Genomic DNA, 26,118 nt, shown 5'->3' on the forward strand with positions numbered 1-26,118 from the left:
AGTTTCCACCATAATACCAACTTTCACAAAAGATTGTTCTTTATCGGTTTGTGAGCATTCACTAAATGTTGAACTGCTTTGAGCAAGTATGCTTTAATGATGTTTAGACCTCATGGTCCTTATGTTTCCCATAATATGATTCACTAGGCGGTCATATTGATGGCCACCTCTTAGTGGTTACGATGTTATTGATTCTTCATATGCAGTTTATAGCCAGATGTTTGTTCTTCCCTTCAGTATGTGTTTATGTGTTTATTTAGGGCCTTACGGAAGACCTGACCCAAATGATAAAATAATAATAGGTAATGTGGCGCTAAATCCAAAAAATGCGCAATACAATATAAATGGTGTGAAAAAATAAATTACTAAATATTAAGATAATGATGTGAAACAACCACGTGAATGGAGATTCTACATGAAAATCCAAATAATAATTGTGTCAACAACAATTAATCTACCATCATACTGTGTACCAAAGGTTATATTAAACCATTGCTACAACAAAAATATGTGTGGATTTCCCTATTTCTAAATCACTAATAAGCCTCATACATAAATCCAAAAAACAAAGTTTGTCATCAAATAATCCAAAAAGTGACTGAATCCAATAAAAAAAAAAAAAAAAAAAAAAAAAAAATATATATATATATATATATATATATATATATGTATATGTATATATATATATATATATATATATATATATATAATATGTATATATATATATATATATATATATATATATATATGCAAAAACAATAAATATGAAAATATGATAAAAATGAGTGATAACAGTGCAAAATAAATTCTGTGAAATCACAATATATGTAAAGAAAGGATTATGACAAGTGAGGTAAAGATATATAAGGTTACAGTCCAATATATACCAAAAAAGTAATAGATTCATGCAGAAATTGTGCCCTCGATAAAAAGTCCCATAGACAGTGCAATCTGGATTGTGACAATCTCCAGGAAATGGTGAAAATATTAATACTGGCAACAGCTCCCCAGTGCAGCCCAGATGCGGTCCCCCCAGCCTCTCACCTTAAGGCTGATCGATTACAGCCCAGTAAATACAATCCAGATGGCAGCTCCACGATCCTCCTCTAAAGGACTCTCCTAAGGGTCTCCTGTTTTGGAAAAATAACTGGCATAATAATAATTTTTATAATTCTCAGAGATCCTTTCAACAGTTCCCGGATAGGAGAGAGCCGTTGACACCTCCTTGGAGAAATTATGAGAGCCAGAGATATGAGAATAGGAATGGAGATACCAGACCATATTATTATGATGGAAGACGAGAACAAGGGCCTTATGAAAATCATTATAATATCCCAAAACATAATGGTTATGAATATCTGAGAAGACCTGATGAAGGAGGACGGACCCCTAGAGACCACCGGGAAAGGGTTAGAACACCGAATTATCAATATGGGAGACGTGATAGAACTCCGACTCGTTTTTTAGAAATGAGACCCCGGGGGTCTCCCAGGCGTTATCAGATGAAGAACAGATCACGAAGATCTATCAGGAGGAGCCCAGATCGGACACTGAGGAGAGAAACAAGAAGGGAAGAAAGACATTGGGACCAACAGAGAGACCGGGGAGAGAGATCAATGAGATCCCAGAGAAGAGGTTCAGAAAAGCTATCTGCAGGAAACGGAGAACAAAGCGCAGATGCAGAGCAGGAACAAAAAAACAAAAGAAAAAGAGAGTAATAGGAGAAGGGATAGTGAATATTAGTGGAGTGGAATTGACAGAAAACAAAGGTCTAAAATTTGCACTGAAAAAGAATTTAAATAGATTCAACACTTACATAGACATTAATAAATTTGCTAGAAGTCTTCATATTAAAAAATATATGATGAGTAAACCAGGAGAGAATTTATTGAGGAATAGTAGCGTGAAAAGTGAAATCAAGTTTAGTGATCTAAAAAACAAATCGTTATTTAATCCCCCAATGGGAACAGAAGGACATATTGAGGTGTTCCGAAGAATGGTTTTAAAGGATTTATAGGACCTTAAGATTAAAAAGATGAATGACCCTGGGGATATCAAGAATGGCATTAAGAATCTTGCAGAGAGGAAAAACATTGTGATAAGACAGGCGGATAAAGGTGGAGCAATAGTGATCCAATCAAAGAAGGACTATCAGGAAGAACTAAATAGACAATTGAGTGATGCTAGTACCTATCGGAAACTGCCAGGTAACCCAATCGTAAGATACAAAGATGACTTAGCTTATTTAGTGGAAAGAGGAAAATCAAAAGGCTTACTAAATAAAAAAGAAGCGAAATATCTTCAGCCACATGGATGCTGTATTCCGGTAATATATACTCTCCCTAAGATCCATAAAAATAAAGAGAAACCACCAGGAAGCCCGATAGTAAATGGAATCAATTGAGTCGGAGCAAGAATAGGGGAGTATATTGAATGGTTCCTACAGCCGCTAGTAAAGAAAACAAAGTCGTACCTAAGAGACACGAAACGTCTGATACAGTTATTGACAGCATCTCATTTGGGGATAGACCAGTATATCTTGCAACGGCCGATGTAGCATCGCTTTATACCATTATCAATCATGAATACAAGCAACCGAATGGGCCCTGAAGGAATTTAGTGATTTGAAGGTGATGCAGAGAAAGTTCTTTTGTGATTGCTTAAGATACAGTTTGGATCACAACTACTTTTAGTATGAGAGTGAATTCTATAAACAGATTTGCGGAATAGCAATGGGTGCAAAATATGCACCTAGCATTGCCAATCTTTATATGGCTGAGTGGGAGGAAGTGGCCTTATATAAAAATAAGCCACAACAACTCCTCCTTTTTAAAAGATTCATAGATGACATTATCGTTATCTGGGCTGGGGATAGAGAAAGTCTGATGGATTTCTGCTTCAACCTGAATGTTAATAATAAGAATATTAGCCTTGCATGGGAGATTAATGATGAGAGGATACAGTTCTTGGTTCTGGAAATTCTAAAAGAAAATGGAAAATTGGTCACACAAACATTCTTTAAACAGGTTGACAGGAACAATTATCTCCCATTGGATAGTTGCCATCATGCTCCTTGGTTAAATAATATACATAAAGGCCAATTTATTAGGTTAAAAAGAAACTGCACTAAGCAGGAGGTGTTTATAAAACAAGCAGAATTCATTGGTGAAAGATTTATTCAGAAAGGATATTGGTCCAGTTTTATTAAAGAAAAAATTAAAGATGTTGAGGCTTTGGATAGAAGCAGATTGATAGAAGATTCAACTAGAGATAAAGAATCGATACATACTGTTACCATTTGTGATGGATTTTAGTATGCAACACAAACAAATAGAAAAAATCTTTAAGAAATATTGGAACATTGTGAAAGCCGATCGACATCTAGGAACAATATTACCGGAAAAACCTAGATTTACATATCGAAGGGCACCAACTTTACGGGATCGTATTGCAAAAAATGTGCTGGATCCCCCTCCTCAAAATAAGTTTTCTTTCTTTGATGGGAAAGGGTTTTATCCCTGTAAGACATGTTATACATGTAGACACACAAAGGAAACAAAGAAGAAAAAAATACATTTTAAATCTACTGTTACTAGTAGAGAATATGAGATAGAAGAATTTATATTGTGTCGAACAGAAGGGGTGGTGTACCTGCTGGAATGTCCATGTCAAATTCAGTATGTTGGACGAACTAAGAGTGAACTCTGGAAGAGACTTAGGGAACATACTCAGAATATTAAGAATGGCTACCCAAAACATAGCCTAACATCTAAACATTATGATCAGTTTCATAATAGAGATCCCTCTTCTTTAAAAGTACGGGGAATAGATAGATACAAACCCCATTGGAGAGGTGACAACAAAGTAATTGAACTTAGTCTGAATCTCGTAGGATATTTGAGCTTCATACTTTAGCGCCATTAGGACATAATGTGGAATTTGATCTTAACTGTTTTATTTCTGATTATTGAATATTTTATTTTTATTTTAAAATCATATTCCACCTCCCTCCCACTCTCACTATTCTCTTTCCCTTTTTGTAATTGTATATAAATCATTAAGCTCTCTCTCTCTATAATTAAATAATTTTTAGATAATGTGCAATATGAGACTCGAGGAAGTTATACATCTATACACTTGTCTTTAGTTATTATTTAACATGTTTAGTATATGAGACTCTAGGAGTGAAATATTTATGCATTTTAACATTTTTATTTAGGTGATTTATAAAATGGTTATTGTATTGATTGATTTTAGAATTAATGATAGAACTATTTATTGATCTTTTTTTCATGGTATGATACGCTATTAATTAATATAATTTTTATTGAATCCAATAATATTTTGTTTTGTTGCTGGAACATCTTAATTGCCCACTAGATGGCAGTTTTAATACCAGGAGAAAAGAATCAATTTATGTGGACATTTGCAATATTCAGTTGACCACTAGTTGGTGTTTGTCTATTGAATATAGCCATTACACCTAGATCTTTTATATATACTATTTTTAATAATTATTTGTAATTTTATGGAATAGCCATTGTCTGTTTTAAAAATAATATGATATTATCTGCTGTTTTGTGTTGCTATTTGCCTAATGGAAAGGATTAGTATGCTTTAAGTATCGAGCAGAGGTTACCTTGGTCACCTTCCTGCTATAAGAGGAATCCCCGCTTTACCCGTCTCCATACCCTTTGAAAAAGTGACGGTCACGCAACACATCAGGGAGGAGAGGCGGGTCTTGTCTTGTTCGGCTTTTCCCGATCATGGCCGGGAACGGGAAGCTGTAGTGTGTGCTCGCTTGATTTTATCAATGTAAGTGGATATTTTAAATAAATTTTGGTTACATTTAATACTACACCATGGAGTATTCCTTACCCTCTTTTATACTGCTTGGCTAATTGACTGGGGTGCCCTGGGAGTGGAGGGCTGTGCCAAAACAGGAGACCCTTAGGAGAGTCCTTTAGAGGAGGATCGTGGAGCTGTCCTTCCATCTGGATTGTATTTACTGGGCTGTAATCGATCAGCCTTAAGGTGAGAGGCTGGGGGACCGCATCTGGGCTGCACTGGGGAGCTGTTGCCGGTATTAATATTTTCACCATTTCCTGGAGATTGTCACAATCCGGATTGCACTGTGTATGGGACTTTTTATCGAGGGCATGATTTCTGCATGAATCTATTACTTTTTTGGTATATATTGGACTGTAACCTTATATATCTTACATATATTGTGATTACACAGAATTTATTTTGCACTGTTATCACTCATTTTTATTATTTTGTATCATATTTACTGTTTGTATATATATATATATATATATATATATATATATATATATATATATATATATTTTTTTTTTTTTTTTTTTTTTTTCGGATTCAGTCACTTTTTGGATTATTTGATGACAAACTTTGTTTTTTGGATTTATGTATGAGGCTTATTAGTGATTTAGAAATAGGGAAATCCACACCTATTTTTGTTGTAGCAATGGTTTAATATAACCTTTGGTACACAGTATGATAGTAGATTAATTGTTGTTGACACAATTATTATTTGGATTTTCGTGTAGAATCTCCATTCACGTGGTTGTTTCACATCATTATCTTAATATTTAGTAATTTATTTTTTCACACCATTTGTATTGTATTGCGCATTTTTTGGATTTAGCGCCACATTACCTATTATTATTTTGTTAGATATTTCTTGGTGTGGGAACACCTTTGGGGTGGCGGCTTTATCATTTTACTATATATTTATATTTAGTTTATATTTTAGTTTGTGGTTTCCGCACCAGTACTCATTATTACTTACAATCTGAGCCAAATGATATGGTCTTCTTTTGTTCTCTCCCCCCCACTTATGTATCATCTTTGTTATACAGTATGTACAGAGTATGCTACTCTGCCAAGTGATTTTTTTTCCATTTGCTCTTTTCAAAACAATTAATAAAAATGATTGAAACAGAACTGCTTTGAAGTTGAAGGAGCACTGTACTGCTTACAGAAGATATTTGGCCAATTGCTACACTGGCTTCATTTATGTTTATATGGGGGACTTCCACCACTTCTGTGAATTTCTTTTTTTATACTGTGTATGGATACCTCTGCATAACAGGAGGCATGTTTATGGAGATGAATGCATGGTCATAAATTGCCTCATATGCAGAGAAAGGCGCTTCTAAGTGCAGTATGTCAGCAATTTTATTTGAAGGCAACGGTTAAAAACACTTACAGGATTACAGAGTAAACAGGCTCATCAATGTATGAAGTCCTCCTGAGATGATCTTCCCTGTCAGTGTGCCGGCCAGCAGCTGCAGGAACTGGAGGAGCAAAATGGCTGCCGGACTTCCCGAAACCACCGTGAAACATGGTTTTGAGGTTTTGTAGAAGGGGCCTCTGAACATGCTCTGAAACTTGTCACAGCCCCTTGCTGACGTCACTTCCACCTCTGTGTTCCACAGTGGGTTCAGGAATTGTGGCAGCCATCTCCAGACCCTCAGTTCCTGCAGCTGCTGGCCAGCACAGTGACAGGGAAGATCATCTCAGGAGGATTTCATACATTGATGAGCCTATTTACTATGTAATCCTGTAAGTGTTTTTAACTGTTGCCTTTGAATAAAATTGCTGACATACCGCACATACTGCGCGTTTCTCTGCATATATTTGTCTATCCAGAGCCTGCTTCTCTCCTGTAAATGCTGCTCGAGTGCCTGTCAGCTTGCTATTCTGCTACCTTGGATGATTCTGAATGTATATAGCAACTGGAGGACCCTTCTAGCAGAAGCGCTCCTACTTACCATTCTCCATAAACTACCTCATGTTTGTTTAGGGGGTTTCCATCACTTCTATGAACAGGAGCTAACAGTTTTCTACACAGTTTATCATGGTACAGCAGCCCCGCGAACTGCTATCTTCAGGGAAAAAAAAAAAAGGTTACTCATAAAGGCAACATAATACCCAATTTCACAAAGACAGTTCTTGTAGTTTGTGGATGTTCCTTACCTGTAGGAATAGCTCTAAAGGTGGAGGAACACTACTGTGCTTATGAGGGTTTTTTTGGTCATTGAATGCTACAGTGGATTTACCTATGATTGGTCAACCTATGTTTATATGAGGTCTCCCACCATCTGTGAACAGGAACTGATGTTTTTCTGTACAGTCTGTTATGAGAAAGTAGCCCTTGAGAAGTAACTATGAACCACTTAGTCAACATATAAAGAACAATTTTATACTGTAAGATCTATTGCCCATTACTTTGTGGGGGTGTGTCTGTGAGCCATCTTTTCATCATATACTCTTCAATTAAGGTTTTATCCATGATACCAAAGCATGCACATTGGAGAGGGGACTTCTCTGCACCACACCAATTTATGGACCATAATATTTGCTTATATGGATCATTTATATGCATTGTAGATGTGGGCCCTGTCAGCTGGTTGTTCTATTAGGTTGATATTAGTATACATGAGGGATGTCTCAGTAACCAGTTATTCAACCATCCAGAGTGTTTTTATTCAAGTGATATTTATTTTGTATATATGAACAAATATTTTATGGGATTCAAGTTCCAGCTATTTCATTTTTGCTTGTTGTATTAGGAATTGGCTCTGTAGAAGTCCAGTGGACAGGTGTTACTTTTGATGTGTACAATTTTGATATACCAGACAGTATTTGTTTACTTCTTTAGAAAATGATGACAAATAATTGAAAGTTGGCAAGGTGCTTGAGTCTAGTTTGCTGGTTTTCTGTTTTATATTTGCCAACATTTTCTATTTTGATTATGCTTCTGAAAATGACACACACACTTACCTGTAATACAAACTTCCTTCTATACCTTTAAAAGCTACTCAGTTACTTTGTTCTACAACTTTACTGTTTGCAGATTTAAAAAATACTTTATCATAAGCAACAGCTTTATAAATACATTGTGAAGCAATTGGTGAAGTTAGTATGTCATTTTGAAAAATATGATTGCAATTTGCCAAATTGAAATGTTGCACAGTACTGTTTGAACCATAAACAAATTCAATAACTTGCTTGAAGTGTCATATACCCTACAATAATTTTTCAGTAATTTTTGCAAAGCGGAATTTTCTTAAAATATAAAGCATCTGCATCTCTCACTGTCATCTGTCATTGCCAAATCCAAAACTAAGGGGTTTATTCTGTCTTTACATTAGTAGGTAGAGCCATGAAAAAATTCCTTTACACCCCTGACCAACTTTGAACGTGGAGTCAATGGTTTAAACGTAAAATACAGCCTAATATTGAACAGCTATATATTTCAAACCCATAAAGCTGTTTCAGACTTGATAGTCATCATCACAGCAGTGTATAGAAATCATGGCTTCTATAGAGTAGGTCTGGGGCACCAACAACGGCTCTGCTGTGATTCACACTGATTAATTGAAGGGTTATTTGGTTACTTGTAGCCTAGCTCAGAGTAACCTGTGTGGTTATGCTCTTTCATTAAAAATGTGAGGGATATACTGTATATTTTTATTACAATATATATATTTTTAAACTAAATATTCTATTGCATTTATGAGTCCTAGTTAAAGCAGGAATGTAGAAAGTTTATATTTAGAATGATAGCATTAATTGAGCAACAATAGATACAAACATTTTTATTCAGGCATGATTTCTAGTGCATCTACTGCATATAATGCCATATAAAGACGATTTCAAAGCTTGAATTTCCATTTAGTATGTGAGATGTAAATGTGTAAATTGTAATCCTTCAAATTCAATTTTACTACATTCATCGCAGGGCTAAAATGGCATACCATTATTCTTTTACTAGAGCAATATTTTTGATGCAATGATCATTGATTATGTATTATATAGTGATCTATATTGTGAAAATGAAAAACAATACAGAATTTGAATTGTTTTAAAGGGGTTCTGAAGGGCTTAGAATGCATGTTTGTGCCCTGATCTGCACAGTAAATTAGATATTTTACATTTGGGCGATTTTGTTCTCTAGTTTGTTGCTAAGATTGCTGACCCATTGGTCAGGAGGATACAATATGATTGTAGCTTTTCTGAGATTTCCATTTTCCTTTTTTTAATATTGCTCTCTACTAAACCTCCTTCATTTTAGATATCTTTTTTTAACCATTTTTTTTTTCAAACAGAATGTTCAACAAGTTGAACTGAAAGTACAGCACAGGCCTCAAATATCAGTCTACTACAGTTCTTGAGTATAAGTAATGAGTCTATCACAATCAATATTATTTACTATACTGCATCATCACTTAGGTAAACATGGGAAGGTCTTACATTTATCTGTCCATATTTCCCAGGACTTAGAGAAGGTAGCATATTTCAGAGCATTCATTGCCAGCAGGCATACAAAAACAAAGTTATGGTTCAATTTTTAAAATGGAATATTGTCTCAATTAAAGATATTTATTATATATACTCTTGTTTATATCCTTGAGGTACCAAGATAGTCCAAATTAAAACTTTTGTATTGATCATTTTGTCTCTTGTTGAATTTTCCAAATATGATGAAACTGTTAAAAATTAAACTATTGTGTTCTGGATCCATGTAATTCTACATTTATATGTTGCCAACTATATATGTAATATATTTTTTAATTTTTTTTTGAAAAATCTTTAATTTATGAATAAGCATTGATTGAAGATACACTACGTTTAGGCTGTCTCTTTAATTTGAACTCCAAAGGCAAGTAGACATAAGGGCAGTAATAAGTTAATTATTTGATCCATTCAGATGTTTGTAATCTGAGCTTGTGTTTTTTAGCTCTATATTAATAGAAAGAGTTTCCATCAAACTGCATTTGTAAACATCATTTTTTTGGTTTTTTTTGTTTTTTTTTTACAATATTTCATATTTGCCTGACAAAAATTATAAAATTAGAAAATAAATAAACTTGCTTGTCATTTATTTAAGTATAATCATTCTATTTCTAAATACTGTAGAGTATCAGCATATTGAAAACATTCCACAATCATATAATTTCATAAAAACAAATATTAGTCATGGAAATTTTGAGCAATAGCAATGTTTTTGAAAACAAGATTTAACAAAATATTTTAAACCTACTTTTAAAAATAACATTACCCTGTTAACTTTTAGACGATTGAAATTGTATTAAGGCATCAAATGCTGTTTGAATCTTAGAGTTTGAAATTAAATGTAATTCCCATTACAGAAATAGTTAATTAATTAACATTTTTAAAATGTGTTAATTGGTCCTTAGCAAAAGTGAATCTAAAGCCAAAACTGATGGCATCTGCCCTTCTGTGCCCATCTTACAAGGAGTGAATTTTTAGTAATATTCTAAAATGATATCAGTTTGATGTAATTATTCATATAGTTGGTAGCGTTTAAAAAAATCTGTGTATAGTTTGTTATTATGTGTATGTACATAAAAACAGCCATATTTACCCAATATACTGTATATATAGCCTCTGTATCCTGCTTTGCATTGCCACACAATGGTTGCAAAGATAATATATATATAGCTGAAAGAGCAATATAAAATACTTAGTGTGTAAAAAGTGGTGATTATGTTAAACATGACTTTAAGATAAACATAAACATTGGAATTTTAACTAAAAATATGTGCTCACTAGACTTATTCTTTAACTTTGCAAATTAGCTAATTGCAGTATGAATTTTAATATGTGCTAACTGTTGCTGGCCTTATGAAAAAAATATAATATGACTGTACAATAGATCCTATATTGTCTATTAATATATGTATCTAACTTTCTATTTATTTATCTTACTATATACATACTGTATCAAGTATACAGGTATTCAGATAATAGTGTGCACACATTCAGGACTAATGCTATCACAGGGGGATAATGGGTCACTGGCCATTTACAGGATATGTCGCTGCACAGATTCATGGTCCCCACACCTGGAAATGGCAGTGACGAGGGACCTGGAGAGGAAGTGAGCAATTCTGGCTTCACAATGTAAAGGGAAAAAATGCCTAGTTGGGTTAGAGATGGGTGGGAAAAATAGTTTTAACCTGGAATGGGGCCTATTGTCAAAAAACATTGGCATGCCAATTTGACAAACAATAATAGGATCTAAATTTTCAACTTAAATTTCAGAATCCAAATCCATAATTACTTTATTTTACAGAGATTCTGTAACATTGGGAAGAAGGGGGACAAACTGCTACAGGAATGAAATGGAGGAACCTGGATGTTCCTGTAGATAATTGAACTAGTCTGTCTACCAAACATTCCTGTTGTGACCGAATGCTGAGTTTCTCTGACAGATAAAGCTTTGACACTTTCTAAGCCTTGCACCCTCACTCTCCTATCGACCAATCACTGTAAATGGCAACTTCATGGTTTAAAGTAAAATCAAGTTTAAATATAAGTGCACTTTTAGTAAAATGTGCACCAATCCAGCCCCCAAACCATCCCCACCAAGACACTTGCTTACTACAATCAGACAGCTTTAGCCTCCTTCAATGTTAACATTAGTGGCACTGTTTTCAAATTTGTATTTTAAATAAAACATACACTCAAATAATATTAATGAATACAAACACAATATAGTGCTCAGTGTTTTAGTAAAATATAAAAGTCAAAGCTGTGTCTAATAAAAGGATAAAAAATATGTAAAACCTCAAAGTTGCTTAAGACATTACAGTACCGAAACTTTAGAAGGACAGCCTATTTACAGCCTATTGATTTAGAGATAACATTAAATGTTTTTCCCCAGAATTATCCCTCTCAGTCCGACTTGCACAGCAGTGCCTAGAATGTGTCACAAAAAATGCACTTGATATGCTGAGTTTGACAGCTCTGAACCCAGAGGTGCACAGGGCAGAGCATTTGCATGTAAATCCAGGGTTGGGGATTCAGATGTTTGCTTGCTGGTGCTGCCGCTGCAGTAGTTACAGCATCAGTAGTACACGGGTTAAATATATATTCAGTATTCAGTTAATTATTCAATATAGCTACTGTATATGCCCAACTACTGTAAATACCAAATTTAAATATTAATGTACTAATAATCCAATGATGGTTAGATCCCCCATATCTAATTTTTAAATGACAAATAATAGGATCAGTTTGAAAGAAAGAAATATACGAATAATCTTGCTATCAGTTTTGATATGTAGTGTTCTCTATAGGTTCACTGCAAAAAAAACAAAAAAAAACACTGTTTATTTTTAATACGTGGTTAAGTTAAATTTCATTAGGCTATATTGTCAACATATGGTCAATTGTTATATGGCCTTCTACATTTTTAGTTAGCAAAACAACTCTATGAAGACATTTTTTTTGTAAACTCTATATATTTCCATTAATGTTTAACATTAAAATAACAAACTCATGTCACGTAAATGTTCTGAATACTTACTGTATATTTTAAAAATAGCTTTGTTTAATTTAGCCTCAACACCTCCTTGCAACCACAAGATGTCACTATTACACTGTAGAATCTTTTATTCACCTGCATGTGGAAGCCACATTATGTTTCAGAGTCTTTAAAAGCAGATCCCTCAATAGGACATACTGCAGAATTTCCTTTGTACATCTTGCAATCTGGACTTAACTTGACTTATCTGGACAATTTCTCAAAAGCACTGGATGTCACAGAGTTTTGACTGAACAATAGAGATCTGTCTGCTCATAATGAAGGATTCCAGAAGATACAGAAATATACAGCTTATAGCAGCATGGCAAGTACTTTGGTTTCTTTTATTTCTTTTAGATGCTACCCTTGGTCAGTTACAGTACTCAATACCTGAAGAAATAAAGAGAGGGTCTGTGGTTGGTAATATGGCAAAAGACCTAGGACTAGATGTTGCAGAATTAACATTCAGAAAGTTTCAGATTATTCCCAAAGTCAAAAAACAGTATTTCAGTGTTAATCTTGAAAATGGAGAGCTACTTGTGTATGACTGTATTGACAGAGAAACAGTATGTGGATCTAAACCAAATTGTTTTTTAAACCTTGAAGCTGTCATGGAAAGTCCTCTAAGTTTTTATACTGTCACAATTGAAATCCAAGATGTTAATGACAATGCACCTTCCTTTTCTAAGAAACATTTTGATATAGGCATTAGTGAGCTTACTTTACCTGGGGCACACTTTGCTTTGGGGAATGCACAGGATCTAGATGTAGGTTCCAACTCTATACAAAGATACACACTATCTACTACTGAATACTTTAGCCTTGGAGAAAGGATTACTAAGGATGGAATCAAATACCCTGAAATTATTTTAGAAAAAACTTTAGATAGGGAAAAACAAAGTTTGTACGAATTAATTTTAACTGCTATAGATGGTGGATTACCTCCCAAATCTGGAACTGCCTTACTCAGGATTGCAGTTGAAGATGTTAATGACAATTTTCCTGTGTTTTCTCAAGACACGTATCATGTAAGAATACTTGAAAATGCACCCCTTGGTTTTCTAGTAATTAATTTAAATGCAACTGATGAAGATGATGGTTCAAATGCTCTAATAACTTATTCATTTAATCACATTCCTAAAAATGCACGTGAAATATTTAATGTTAATTCTGTAAGTGGTGATGTTAGACTAATAGGACCTTTGGACTATGAAGCTGCGGAGACTTATGAAATGACCATAGAAGCGAAGGATGGTGGTGGTCATGTCACCCACTGTAAGTTATCAATACAAGTGATTGATGTAAATGATAATGCCCCTGAAATAACAGTTACCTCCTTGTCTTCAGTAATTCTGGAGGATTCGCCCCCTGGTACCGTCATTGCATTAATTAATATTCTTGATTTAGACTCTGGAATAAATGGTGAGGCTGTCTGTCAGATCTCAAATACTTTGCCTTTTCAGCTAATACCCTCATCAAGCACCTACTATAAACTTGTAACTGCGGCAAGCATGGATCGGGAGAGTAACTCTGTGTATAATATTTCAATCCTCTGTGTGGATAGCGGATCTCTTCCTCTTTCTAGCAATAAAACTATTCAGGTGAACATCTCAGATGTGAATGACCATCCACCTGTTTTTGAAACTTCCAACTACATTGTTTACATTGCAGAAAATAATCAACCTGGGACTTCCATACACAATGTGCATGCTTCAGATCTCGATAAGGATATGAATGGAAAAATTGCATACAGTATTTTAAATAGCAACATAGAGGAAATTCCAGTATCTTCATATGTTTCCATGAACTCCATGACAGGGACTCTTTATGCTCAAAGATCATTTGATTATGAACAGTTACGGGAGATTCAATTCCAGGTGATGGCTAAAGACAGTGGATCTCCTCCTCTAAGTAGTAATGTCTCAGTAAGGATATGTATCATAGATAAGAATGATAATGTCCCTAAGATTCTCTACCCACCATCAGATGCTGAAGAATCTGCCCTGTTTGAATTTATCCCACACTCTGCTGAGAAGGGTTATCTTGTAACCAAAGTAATTGCAGTAGATGGTGACTCTGGCCACAATGCCTGGCTTTCCTATCACATATTACAAGTTTCTGATCCATCTTTATTTATTCTTAACCAGCAAACTGGTGAACTCAAGATAGGTCGAGACCTTCAAGACATGGCATCCTTAAGGCAAAAAATTGTGGTTTTGGTGAAGGACAATGGATCCCCATCCCTTTCAGCTACTGTCACATTTAATTTGATTGTGGCTGAAAACTTCCATCAAGTTGTACCAGAAATTAGACGACAACCAAAACCATCAGAATCTTCATACAATGTAACATTTTACTTAGTAATAGCTATAGCTCTGATTTCCCTTTTATTCATATTAACAGTGATTGCTACAATAGTTTACAAATGCAGGAAAACAAGTACCCCAACGTTAGGATCTTATAATAGAAATGTTTATCCTCAGTTCACCCTGGGATGTCCTTCTGAGATTAGTGATGCAAGCTTGCCCTTTCCATTCTCATACGATGTGTGTGTGACTCTTGACTCAAAGCAGAATGAAATTGCTTATTTGAAGCCAGCCCAGAATGTCCCTACAGACAATCTCATTGACACTGAGGACTCATCTGCTGCCAATGGTTTCACAAATCAAGATTTAGCCTTTAATGGCATGCAGGTATGTTCAACCATATTTTGTTTCCAGTAGTATTCTTTTAGCATGGCACTCTGACCTAGAGTGGTACTTTTTTCTGTGTTTTGTATGATTTGGGTCTGGCATATATGAATGACATTTTGAATTACATTTGGTGTATTAATACATTTCTTGTAAATTATTATTTTAGCTTGTACCTCTACTAGTGATGAGAAAATCTCAATAGAGTGAAGAGCTAGGATTGACTCCTGTGGACACAAATTCACTACTATCCTATTGGTAGTAAACTAGTAAATAGTTTGTTTGGAATTTTTGCCTGTACCACATTAAATGTGGGCTCCCTTCTCCTCCTCCACCTCTCGTCAATAGTTTCTGGAACCTTGTTTGGATTCTACACTTATTTATTAACAGAGCATAGCAGTATGAGTTGGAATTGTAGTGTCCCCTGTGATGTCACTGGACTATTTATGAAGTTGTGCGTAATAAAAAAGTAGAGTTTTATAAAGCAGTTTGCATATGTCATTATATACCATATTTTTCAGTGTATAAGATGCTCCCATGTATAAGACGACCCCCACTTTTCCAACCCCAAATTAAGAAATCAATATTTTAAACATAAATGATTTATATATTTTTATTTAGTAATTATGTAACATTTACATACCAGTACTGTGATATTATGCATCACACTTAGCTTTGAGCATATCACTTTATTCAGCCTCTGTTGCATCACTGCTGTCTTCTGAGTCACTGTCTATATATGTTAGATCATGCTCAGCCGCATCTGTGCACTGCCTATATGCTTTCCACCTCCATCGGGATGTGTTCCAATTGGTTTGTTCAGCATCAGCTGACATCAGTAACATAAGGCTCGTGATTGGAGGAAGCCTGTTTGCAGAGACAAGCTATTAGCAGTTTCGCTCATGATTGGAGGCTAGTGATAGGAGGAAACCTGTTTGCAGTTTTGAAACCACGCAGTTCTCTCTTTAGCTTACTTCCGTGTATAAGATGACCCTCAATTTTTAGTCTAACGACTTTAGACAAAAGTATCATCTTATACACTGAAAAATGCGGTAGCTACTTTCCACTCGTAGATGAGACACTGAACACCAAGAAATTGTTTTATTTATTTTTTCTACTTTAGGACAGTGCAACCAGATTTTATAAACACATTTACACTGTTTGTCTTGGGTATTATTTTCCAGTCATTTAAAGTATTTACTTACTTTATTGTATTTGTTCTGGTGTCAGTGAGTTAAACAAAACATGGCGGCTCGAATTATATGCAAATAGTGACACACCCACCAAGCCTCTGATTTTGTAATTTAATGGGACTGGCAGCTTCACTGTACAGAAAAAAGAGTTGGCAGGTGTCAGAGCCAAAAATAAAGTTGAAATTTACATATAACTTCAGCTTCCTATATCTGTGATTACTTTGTTTAAAGTAATGCTAAAGCCTCTTTTTATGTACAGCAATGTACAAGATTTGATTAGATTTTCACAGTACAGAAATCTATTCTATAACACTTAGTGCAGGGAAACGTACTTTGTTAACAGTATGCATCCACATCCTACACCATTCCTGTGCATTGCTTCCTGTTGGGGGGGTACACACTAATAACATCAGTATCATTCATTACATTACATTCGATGGGACTACATGCTCCCATCATGCATGTTTGCATGTCTGTCTGTCATTTATTGCTGATGTGTGGAAGCAGCCTGTGCTCATGCACCCTGTAGTCCTCCCCAAGATCGCACATCTAATGGTCACTTTTGCAGCACATATTGGCACATGCAGCTTCCTCATATCAATGATAAATTTAAAAAATGGGGCATGTATGCATAATGGGACTTGTAGTCTTGATATAATCCTAAAGGGGGAAGGAGCCACCCAGAAAACAGAAAGTGAGGCTAGCGCTCAGGGAATCAGCATAATCTGGAGGAAAGGAAATTCCTTTAAAAGAAAAAATGGCATCAGTGCCGGATCAAAATTTGTGGAGGCCCCCAGGCAGTTGAAACCTGCCCCCCTGCAGGTTTCTGGAGGTTTCTTGTGATCATGCTTTAGTGGGATATCATTGATAACAGTAGTGTGCATACCAGCTACTAGATGAAAATGACCATCACTACTGTACATTACACGTTCGTAGGTTGCACCAACATTTTTTACATACTGACAGCTGAAAGAAAATGAGCTTGTAAGAGAAAAACTGTGATGTGAACCTGATGTCTATGGCTTTTGTACTTTAATTTGTTATCTGGGGCATTACAATAATACAGTATTTTCTCTATAGAGTCTTTTTTGTAAAGTTTTTGTTTCTTTGGGTTGATTCATTTTTTAGCAGTTTAAGAAAGCTTCATTGTGATTTTCTTTCAAGAGCAAATCAATATTATTTTGATCTGTTATCACAGGACCTTTAGGCTGGGTTCACACTAGTGTGAATTGGATGTGGGTTTCCCCTGCATCCATTGCACATGACAGGAGATTGTGACTGGCTCTCTATGGAGCTGGTTCACATATCTCTATGGCGGCTTGCACAGGAGTCCTGTGCATATTTGGCTCCATTTCAGGGCCAAATTCAGGCAAAAATTCGGCCCTGATTCCTCCCTGAAATGGAGAACAGGGACACACGGAACCCCTGCTGCGAGCCGCATCCAGCAGCATTGTGAACCCAGCCTTAAATGGCGTGGATCCTATAGGCCGGTGCCTATTCGGTAATCTGGCACTGAGTGGCTTACATTGTAAGTCCTAGTATCTATGGTAGAATTGGTCAAAACAAATTAGGCTTTAATATCGCGTTAAACTAACCTCTGCTTATGTTTGTTTCACCATATTCTTCATTTATTTTACTTTAATTATTAAAAGTTGGTAATTTTCACAGACATTATTTTATAATATGCATAGGCAAAATATTCTTCAATTTCATTTATGAACATTTTTGGTTTCTAAGTTTAAATGAAACATTACCATATTAATAATCAATTATATAGTAAATCAAACAGATATTTTCAACCAGCCTTATTTAGCCTTAGAGGCTTTAATGTAATCCAAGTTTCATAATATTTCTGCCACAAGGTAGATTTACATAGGAATGCACCCCTGAGTTAGAGTAATACAATACATTTTAAACTAATACATTTGCAGCAATGCATCATTTAATAAAATAATGTTAATAAAGTCCTACATAGCTATTTCTTTTCCTAATGTACTCAGAATTAGGGATGAGCCCGATGTTCGAGTCAAACGTAAGTTCAACTGGAAAATCGGGTGTTTGCCTGTTCACCACAAGCAAACATTATGCGGTGTTCGCGGCAAATTTGAAAGCCCTGGAACACCATAAAAGTCTATGGGACAATAACATGAAAAACCAAAAGTGCTTATTCTAAAGACTTATATGCAATTTATTGCCTTAAAAAGTGTTTAGAGACCTGGGTCCTGCCCCAGGGGACATGTATCAATGCAAAAAGAGTTTTCAAAATGGCAGTTTTTTCGGGAGCAGTGATTTTAATAATTCTTAAAGTGTAACAATAAAAATAAAATATTTCTTTAAATATCATGGCTGGGGGGTGTCTATAGTATGCCTGCAAAGTGGCACAGTTTTCCCGTGTTTAGAACAGTACCACAGCAAAATGTCATTTCTAAAGGAAAAAAGTCAGTTAAAACTGATTGCAGCTGTAATGAATTGTCAGGTCTCGGCAATATAGATAAAACTCATTGAAAATAATGGCATGGGTCCCCCCCAAAATCCATACCAGGCCCTTCAGGTCTGGTATGGGTATTAAGGGGAACTCTGTGTCAAATTAAAAAAAATGGTGTAGGGGTCCCTGTAAAATCCATAGATTTTAAGGGGAACCCTGCACCAAAATTTAAAAAAAAATGGTGTAGGGGTCCCCCCAAATTTCATACCAGACCCTTATCCGAGCACGCAACCTGGCAGGCCGCAGGAAAAGAGGGGGGGCGAGAGAGCACCCCCCTCCTGAACCATACCAGGCCACATGCCCTCAACATGGGGATGGAGCTTTGGAGTAGATTCCCAAAGCACCTTGTCCCAATGTTGATGGGGACAAGGGCCTCATCCCCACAACTCTTGCCCAGTGGTTATGGGGGTCTGCGGGCGGGGGGCTTATTAGAATCTGGAAACCCCCTTTAATAAGGGGGCCCCCAGATCCTGGCCTCCCCCCATGTGAATTGGTAACGGGTACACTGTACCCCTACCATTTCACAAAAAAAGTGTCAAATAATAATAAAAAAGACAGGAGACACCTTGGGACACATCCTTTATTAAAAAATAAAAATGTCCCACGATGTAAATCCATCTCACGTCACCTAAAAAAGAAAGAAAAAGCTGCAACAGCTCTGCCTTCATCGGAGGCTCCCACCAAGTGACTCTTCTTCTCGGTGACAGCTGTTATATAGCTGAGGGTGGGGCCCCCGTTGACGTAAATGGGTAACCCCGCCCCCCTCTGACACCACGTGACCAAGGAATTATCAGTCAAACTATCACAGCACAGAAAACTGAAAAATGGCTTCATAATGATGGAGTATTACAGGCTAGTACACAAGTGGCTAAAGACTATCATCATCAAAAATATTGCAAGAAAGGTTTATAACCCATTCAGGTCTTTGTTGTTTGTAGTTGTATATGACCCTGTTGGGAATAATTTTCCTTACTTTATGTGACACGGTGTAAGCAGGGTGTCATCAGTGGTGTCACTGACAGCAATAAAGACGCTTTCTTTAGTAAAGTAGGGGTTGTTTAGAATCTTTGTTAAATATTCACTGCTGTCTCTATGCCCTTAGGACGGTTCTTGTGAATGAAAAGTTCCCCAGTGGAATACACAGCAATTATGACCTGACACAAGAGTAACCATTTCCCACTTGATTAAATACTAATAAATGTTTTGCATGGAATTAGACATATCAGTAATGACCACATGTCTGTGTGAATTACATAAAATGCATTCGGGATCAAATAATATTGTTGTGACTAGGAGATAGACCACTCATGCCATTCTATTGCTTGTTCCTGATAAAGTCTTCAGAAATGAAACAAGTTGGGAGGAGCAAAGCATTGTGATAGCATGCACTAAGGTATGGCCTCACACACTTAGATGGATGCATGAGTGATGCATTGTCCTAGTAGCATCAATACTAAGTGCTGGGCTGAGCACTGTTTTCCATGAGTTCCAATAATTTATTTTTAATTTCTCAGCTTTGCCCTTTGTATTTTCTCTCTATGCCTCTTTTTTTATTAAATACTTGTGTGGGAAACTAACATTGGAAAAAAGACACCATGATTTGCTTATGCAAGTGGTTTATTTGAGTGCTATCTGACCTTAATATTGCATAAGAGGCCAATGTAAATCAAGGGGACTATCACTTTGGTGTGTAAAGAAGACGCCCTTTGGCACTTTTGATTGTTCACCTATCAGTGAACGAAAAAGATCCAGATAGCTGCACTCCAAGTTGATGTCTTTATTGAATGGAAAACAGTACATACAGCATACGGAATCACAGATAAATAACTGACGCATTTCACACATCTTTACCGGTGCTTAGTCGTAGTGGTAAAGTATTGGAGTATTGTAAAGTATTGGCACAGTAGTTATTGAAGGCAACATTTTATGGAGTTTGTTTATATTTATTAACGTTTTAGGAATATTTAAAGTTTGTTGTCTTTTTTGTTTTATATTGTGCACAGATGTAAATAATAACATTTTAATTTAAATAGGATATTTGATTCTGAGTGCTGCATATCATTTTGTCATATGTTAAATGAATAATAGAGCTAAAGTGTGCATGGAAACTGGAACATGGAATCAGCTGGTCATGAAGGAGTGTAGGGATTGTTTGCATATGTTAGAAAAACAGTAGCAGAAGCTAGGAAAGGATCTAAAAAAAATGTTGTTACTTATCTTTTGTAAATGTACGTTCCTATAGAGTAACATTAGTAAAACACAGCTACTGTTTTAGAATTTATGTAATATGTATTGAAAGATGTAGTGAGTGAGTCATTTTATTTACTGTCTTTGAAACGTTAAGATGAGGCATGATAAAAGAGCTAATTTAATAAATGTGCACTGCTTTATGTATTTTAATGCTGGTAAAACCTTATTGCTTTGAGCACAGACATTTCACTACCTAATTCTGAACTCTAAGTGGCACTGTTGGACTGTAAAACATTTTACACTGCTTGGATGTTGAATCCAAATCGATTTCACTACATTTTCACAGTGCTGCTCAGGAGAAGATACAGCAAGATTTAGTCCTGCATTCTGAAGTACCTGGATATTTGTATATCTTCTATCTACAGTATATCTTACATTTAAGGTTATATTCTTGTTTTATGGACCAGTGGAAGAAGAATACATACACATGATAATAGAAGATACAGAAGCACACAGAGGATAATGGCATGGCAAATATTTTGTTTTATTTTGTTTTTTATCAGGCTAATTTGTGGTCAGTTACAGTACTCCATTCCTGAAGAATTGAAGAACGGATCTGTGGTTGGGAATGTGGCAAAAGACCTTGGATTAGATGTGAAAGGATTGGCAGTAAGAAAATTTCAAGTTATTTCTCAAGCAAAAAAACAGTATTTCAGGGTTAATTTGGATAATGGAGACTTACTTGTGTCTGACAGAATTGACAGGGAAACTTTATGTGGTGCTAAACCAGGCTGCTTTTTAAACCTTGAGGCTGTAATTGAAAATCCTCTAAATTTTTATACTATCTCTATTGAAATCCAGGATGTGAATGACAATCCACCTGCATTTTCTAAGAAATATTTTAATATTGAAATAAATGAGGTAACTCTACCAGGGGCACGCTTCCCTTTAGGTTATGCAAGTGATCCAGACCTGGGAAGTAATTCTGTACAAACATATATTCTTACTCTCAATGAGTATTTTAGCCTGGGGGAGAAAATTACTAAAGATGGAATTATATATCCAGAAATTATACTAGAAAAATCAATCGACAGAGAAAAACAAAGTTTCTATGAGCTAATTTTAACTGCAGCAGATGGTGGAACTTTCCCAAAATCTGGTACTGCTGTAGTTAAAATTGCTGTTCAAGATTTTAATGACAATTTTCCTGCATTTACTCAAGACACATATCACATAAGATTACTTGAAAATGTACCTGTTGGTTTTGTAATAATTAATTTAAATACAACCGATGAAGATGAAGGTTCTAATGGCATTGTAACATTTTCACTTAACCACATTCCTCAAAATGAAAAACAAATATTTGTTATAGATCCCAATAATGGAAATATAAAACTAACAGAAAATTTGGACTTTGAATCATCAGATACTTATGAAATGACTGTGGAAGCTAAAGACGGTGGGGGCCTTGTTACACACTGCAAAATATCAATACAAGTGATCGATGTGAATGATAATGTCCCACAAATTACAATCACATCTGTCTCATCAACAATTCCAGAGGATGCGCCACTTGGTACAGTCATAGCATTAATTAATGTTCGTGACTTAGATTCTGGAATAAACAGTGAAGTTGTTTGTCAGATCTCCAACTTGTTGCCTTTTCAACTAATACCCTCATCTACAAGTTATTATAAACTTGTCACTGCTGCAAGCATGGATCGAGAAAAAACAATTGTGTACAATATAACAGTTCAGTGTGTGGATAATGGATCTCCCCCACTCTCCAGCAATAAAACCATTCAGTTGGCTATCACAGATGTGAATGACAACCCTCCTGTTTTTGAGAAGATTAACTATGTAATCTACATTGTGGAAAATAATCAGCAGGGCACCTCAATACTCAGTGTCTGTGCTTCAGATCCAGATTATGGTGAGAATGGAAAAATCACATATAGCATCATAACTAGCATCATAGAAGACATACCTGTGTCATCATATGTGTCCATCAATTCAGTGACTGGGGTACTTTATGCTCAAAGATCATTTGACTATGAACAGTTACGGGAGATTCAGTTCCATGTGATGGCCAAAGACAGTGGATCTCCTCCTCTAACTAGTAATGCCACAGTGAGGATATGTATACTTGACAAAAATGACAATGCTCCCAAGATTCTTTACCCATCATCAGACACTGAGGGATCAACATTATTTGAATTTATTCCTTGCACCGCTGAAAAAGGTTTTTTAGTGACCAAAGTGATTGCAGTAGATGCTGACTCTGGACACAATGCCTGGCTGTCTTACCATTTACTACAAGCTCCTGAACCATCTTTTTTTACAATTGGTCAACAAACTGGGGAAATCAGAATCGTACGTGACCTACCAGGCATGGATTCTTTAAGACAGAAAGTAGTGGTTTCGGTGAAAGACAATGGAGTCCCAATCCTGTCATCTACAGTCACTTTAAATTTGGTTGTTGCTGACAGCTTTCAGCAAGTTGTGCCAGAGATCAAACGACAAATTAATACTTCAGATGTTTCATCTAATGTAACATTCTACCTATCAATAGCAATAGCTCTGATTTCTCTGTTATTTATTGTGGCAGTGGTGACTACAATTATCTATAAATGCAGAAAAACAAGTTCCACACCAAACATGGGAATATATAATAGAAATGTGTACCCTCAGTTTACTCTGGGATGCCCTTCTGAGATCAGTGATACAAGTTTACCTTTTCCTTTTTCCTATGATGTGTGTGTGACACTTGACTCAAAGCAAAATGAAATTGCTTTTCTGAAACCAGTCCAGAATGTCCCTACAGGCAACCTCATTGATACTGGTGCTTTAGCTCCTGTGGATGTTTCTACTAGTGAAGCTCAGGTATGCTAAAGAAAACTATTCAAACTATGCATTTCTAATTGAATGTTGTCATCTGTGTTTGTATATTTTAGAAGAAGTGTGCTTTGCTTTTTAAAATATATGTAAACATACATAATATTGCTATAAAGTGTTCCTATGTCAGAATTCCATGTATTCTCACTGAATTTCCTGCAGTCAGCTTAGGTTTATATTATGGTTCCATTATATTAAAATTAATAATGCAACACTTGCACAATGTTAGGTATTAAAATATAGGTTTAGGTCAAAGTGAGGAAGGTTTAAAAATTATGTCCGGCTGATACTGTTATCTCTATTTCCATGGAAGAAATTTCCCTTCACTCCATGTATACCATAAATTAGAGAAAATCTCTCAAAAGAGGAAAGATATACCAACTTATATTGCTGTCTGTATCCATGTTGGAAAACTGTCTTCTCACTTTCTTGGGGACAACAAGGGTACATGAACAATGGTGCAGGAAATGAGAAGAAATCTCCTCAATATAAAGAGAACAGTATGAACGTGTTAGTCATTCTAACCCCCCTTATTCCATCCAAAAGAAAAAATGTTTTTGTTGTCACTATGGTTAAAGGGTGTTTACCTCTTTACATGAGTGAAAGAGCAAAAGAAAGATAGGGTACTATCACTAAAGTGGGACTCGTTGAAACTTTGAGACCTTTGTCTAGCCATGGACAAACACACTTTGTCTATAACTACATCAATACATCACTTACTTCAAATTATGCACATTTTATGATGTTTTCCCTTTCTCTAGGAGTAAACATTGTACATTACAATTTTTACAATGCTGTTAAGTTCTGAAATGGTATACAGTAAGCTTGTAGACATGAGGCAGCCCACTGTAGACGTAATACAATGCCTTTGAAGATTTTGGCCTCTGAATTATAATCTGAGTTTGTCATTCCTGCTCCAATTTCATTGAAATCCATAGGTTTAGGTTTACTTATATGATAAAACCAAAAAAGGGGAAATATGCGCTATATCAACTTCAACATGAAACATATAGAAAAAGAAAATTCATAGACAAAGTCCATAAATTAAATGTGATGATCCCATACCATAAACATATGATTTTCTTATATCTAAAGAGTGATCCTCCAACAAATCACCAATAAGAAGTACCCATTCATCGTAGCTCCCATGACCTCTAAATGAATAAAGGTCAGTAAGCACTTCAGAATATTGATTGGCCCATCAGAATCGATCACAGTCTTCCAGCGGCTGTAAGATTTCTGACTAGTTCTGCAAATCGAGTCTTCAGGAAAGCCACGAGGACCACCATTTTCTTGAAGATATTTATACCCCCTGAGTAATTTTGATTGGTTGGATTTCAATCCCTAATTAGAATGAGTATATCAGCTGTATATATTGTGTAGCCTTTTTACTACAACCCTAATACAAGTGCATAATAATATCCTGCCTGTAAAAACATGTGGAATTATTTAAACGATTAGCAACCTTGCGTTATAACACTTGTCATAGATGAGCAGTCCTGAATCAGAAACACAAAGAGCTATTCATTAACCAACAAGAGCTTTCTTTCTGTACTTAACCCCTTCCTGCCTACTGTACCCATATATGTGACCTCACAGAAATGGGTCTTTTTCCATAGGGCCTCAAATGTGTGTGTCGCATATTACTAATGATCTTTACCCAGGACTTCCAGTTCTGGGTCACCTGATCATCTCTGATTGGCTATCACAGTGATCAGTCACTGTGAGCCTGCCCTGTGTTTGCTTCCTCTTCTGAATGAAGAGGAATATACATTGTATCTTTCTCTTCCTACACAAAAGGAAGATATACACAAACAAGTGTGTGTAAAAAATAAATAGTTAAATAAATAAAAAATAAAGAACAAAAAATTAAAGAGGGATAGAAACTAAAAACAACAAGATCAAGGTTTGCCAGGGTTAGTGTTGGGGTCAAGGTCAGGGTCAAAGGTCAAGGTCGGGGTTAAAGGTCATGGCCAGCATATTTTGGGTAGACAAAGAAGATCTGTCTGGTGTCTGAGAGTCTCCCCGGCACTGCAACCCAAAAAAACAAATTTGTATGCAAAATAGCAACAGGATTTTACAGGTGCCAACACAAGCAAATTTAAAAAAAAAACATTTTTATGGTAATAAACATTAAAATAGTAGTAGTAGAAATTGCATAAAAACATTATGGAATATCCATACGGTTTTTAACAGTGATGATGCAGTAGCTTTATCTCGACATGTTTCGCCAGGCTATGGCTTCTTCAAGAGACTAATGCACATACTGTATATAAATGCACTAGAGATTCAAAAACAGTATAT

The 26,118-nt window shown here is 35.7% G+C and overlaps 1 protein-coding gene across 3 annotated transcripts in view; it reads left to right on the forward strand.

The window, feature by feature from the left end:
• LOC141132494 (protocadherin gamma-C5-like) overlaps positions 1-26,118 on the forward strand; it is a 751,191-nt gene that overhangs the window by 107,971 nt on the left and 617,102 nt on the right. The window contains exon 1 of one of the 3 annotated variants that reach the window (XM_073621014.1): positions 21,247-23,802. The exons of the other annotated variants lie outside the window; for them this stretch is intronic. Within the exon in view, the coding sequence (XP_073477115.1) occupies positions 21,442-23,802 (2,361 nt within the window). The 5' untranslated portion in view covers positions 21,247-21,441. Of the gene's footprint in view, positions 1-21,246; positions 23,803-26,118 lie in introns of those variants that run through there. 3 annotated transcript variants of the gene reach the window in all.

The sequence above is a fragment of the Aquarana catesbeiana genome, linkage group LG03 (genome assembly GCF_042186555.1).
Source record: "Aquarana catesbeiana isolate 2022-GZ linkage group LG03, ASM4218655v1, whole genome shotgun sequence".
Taxonomy (NCBI): Eukaryota; Metazoa; Chordata; class Amphibia; order Anura; family Ranidae; genus Aquarana; species Aquarana catesbeiana.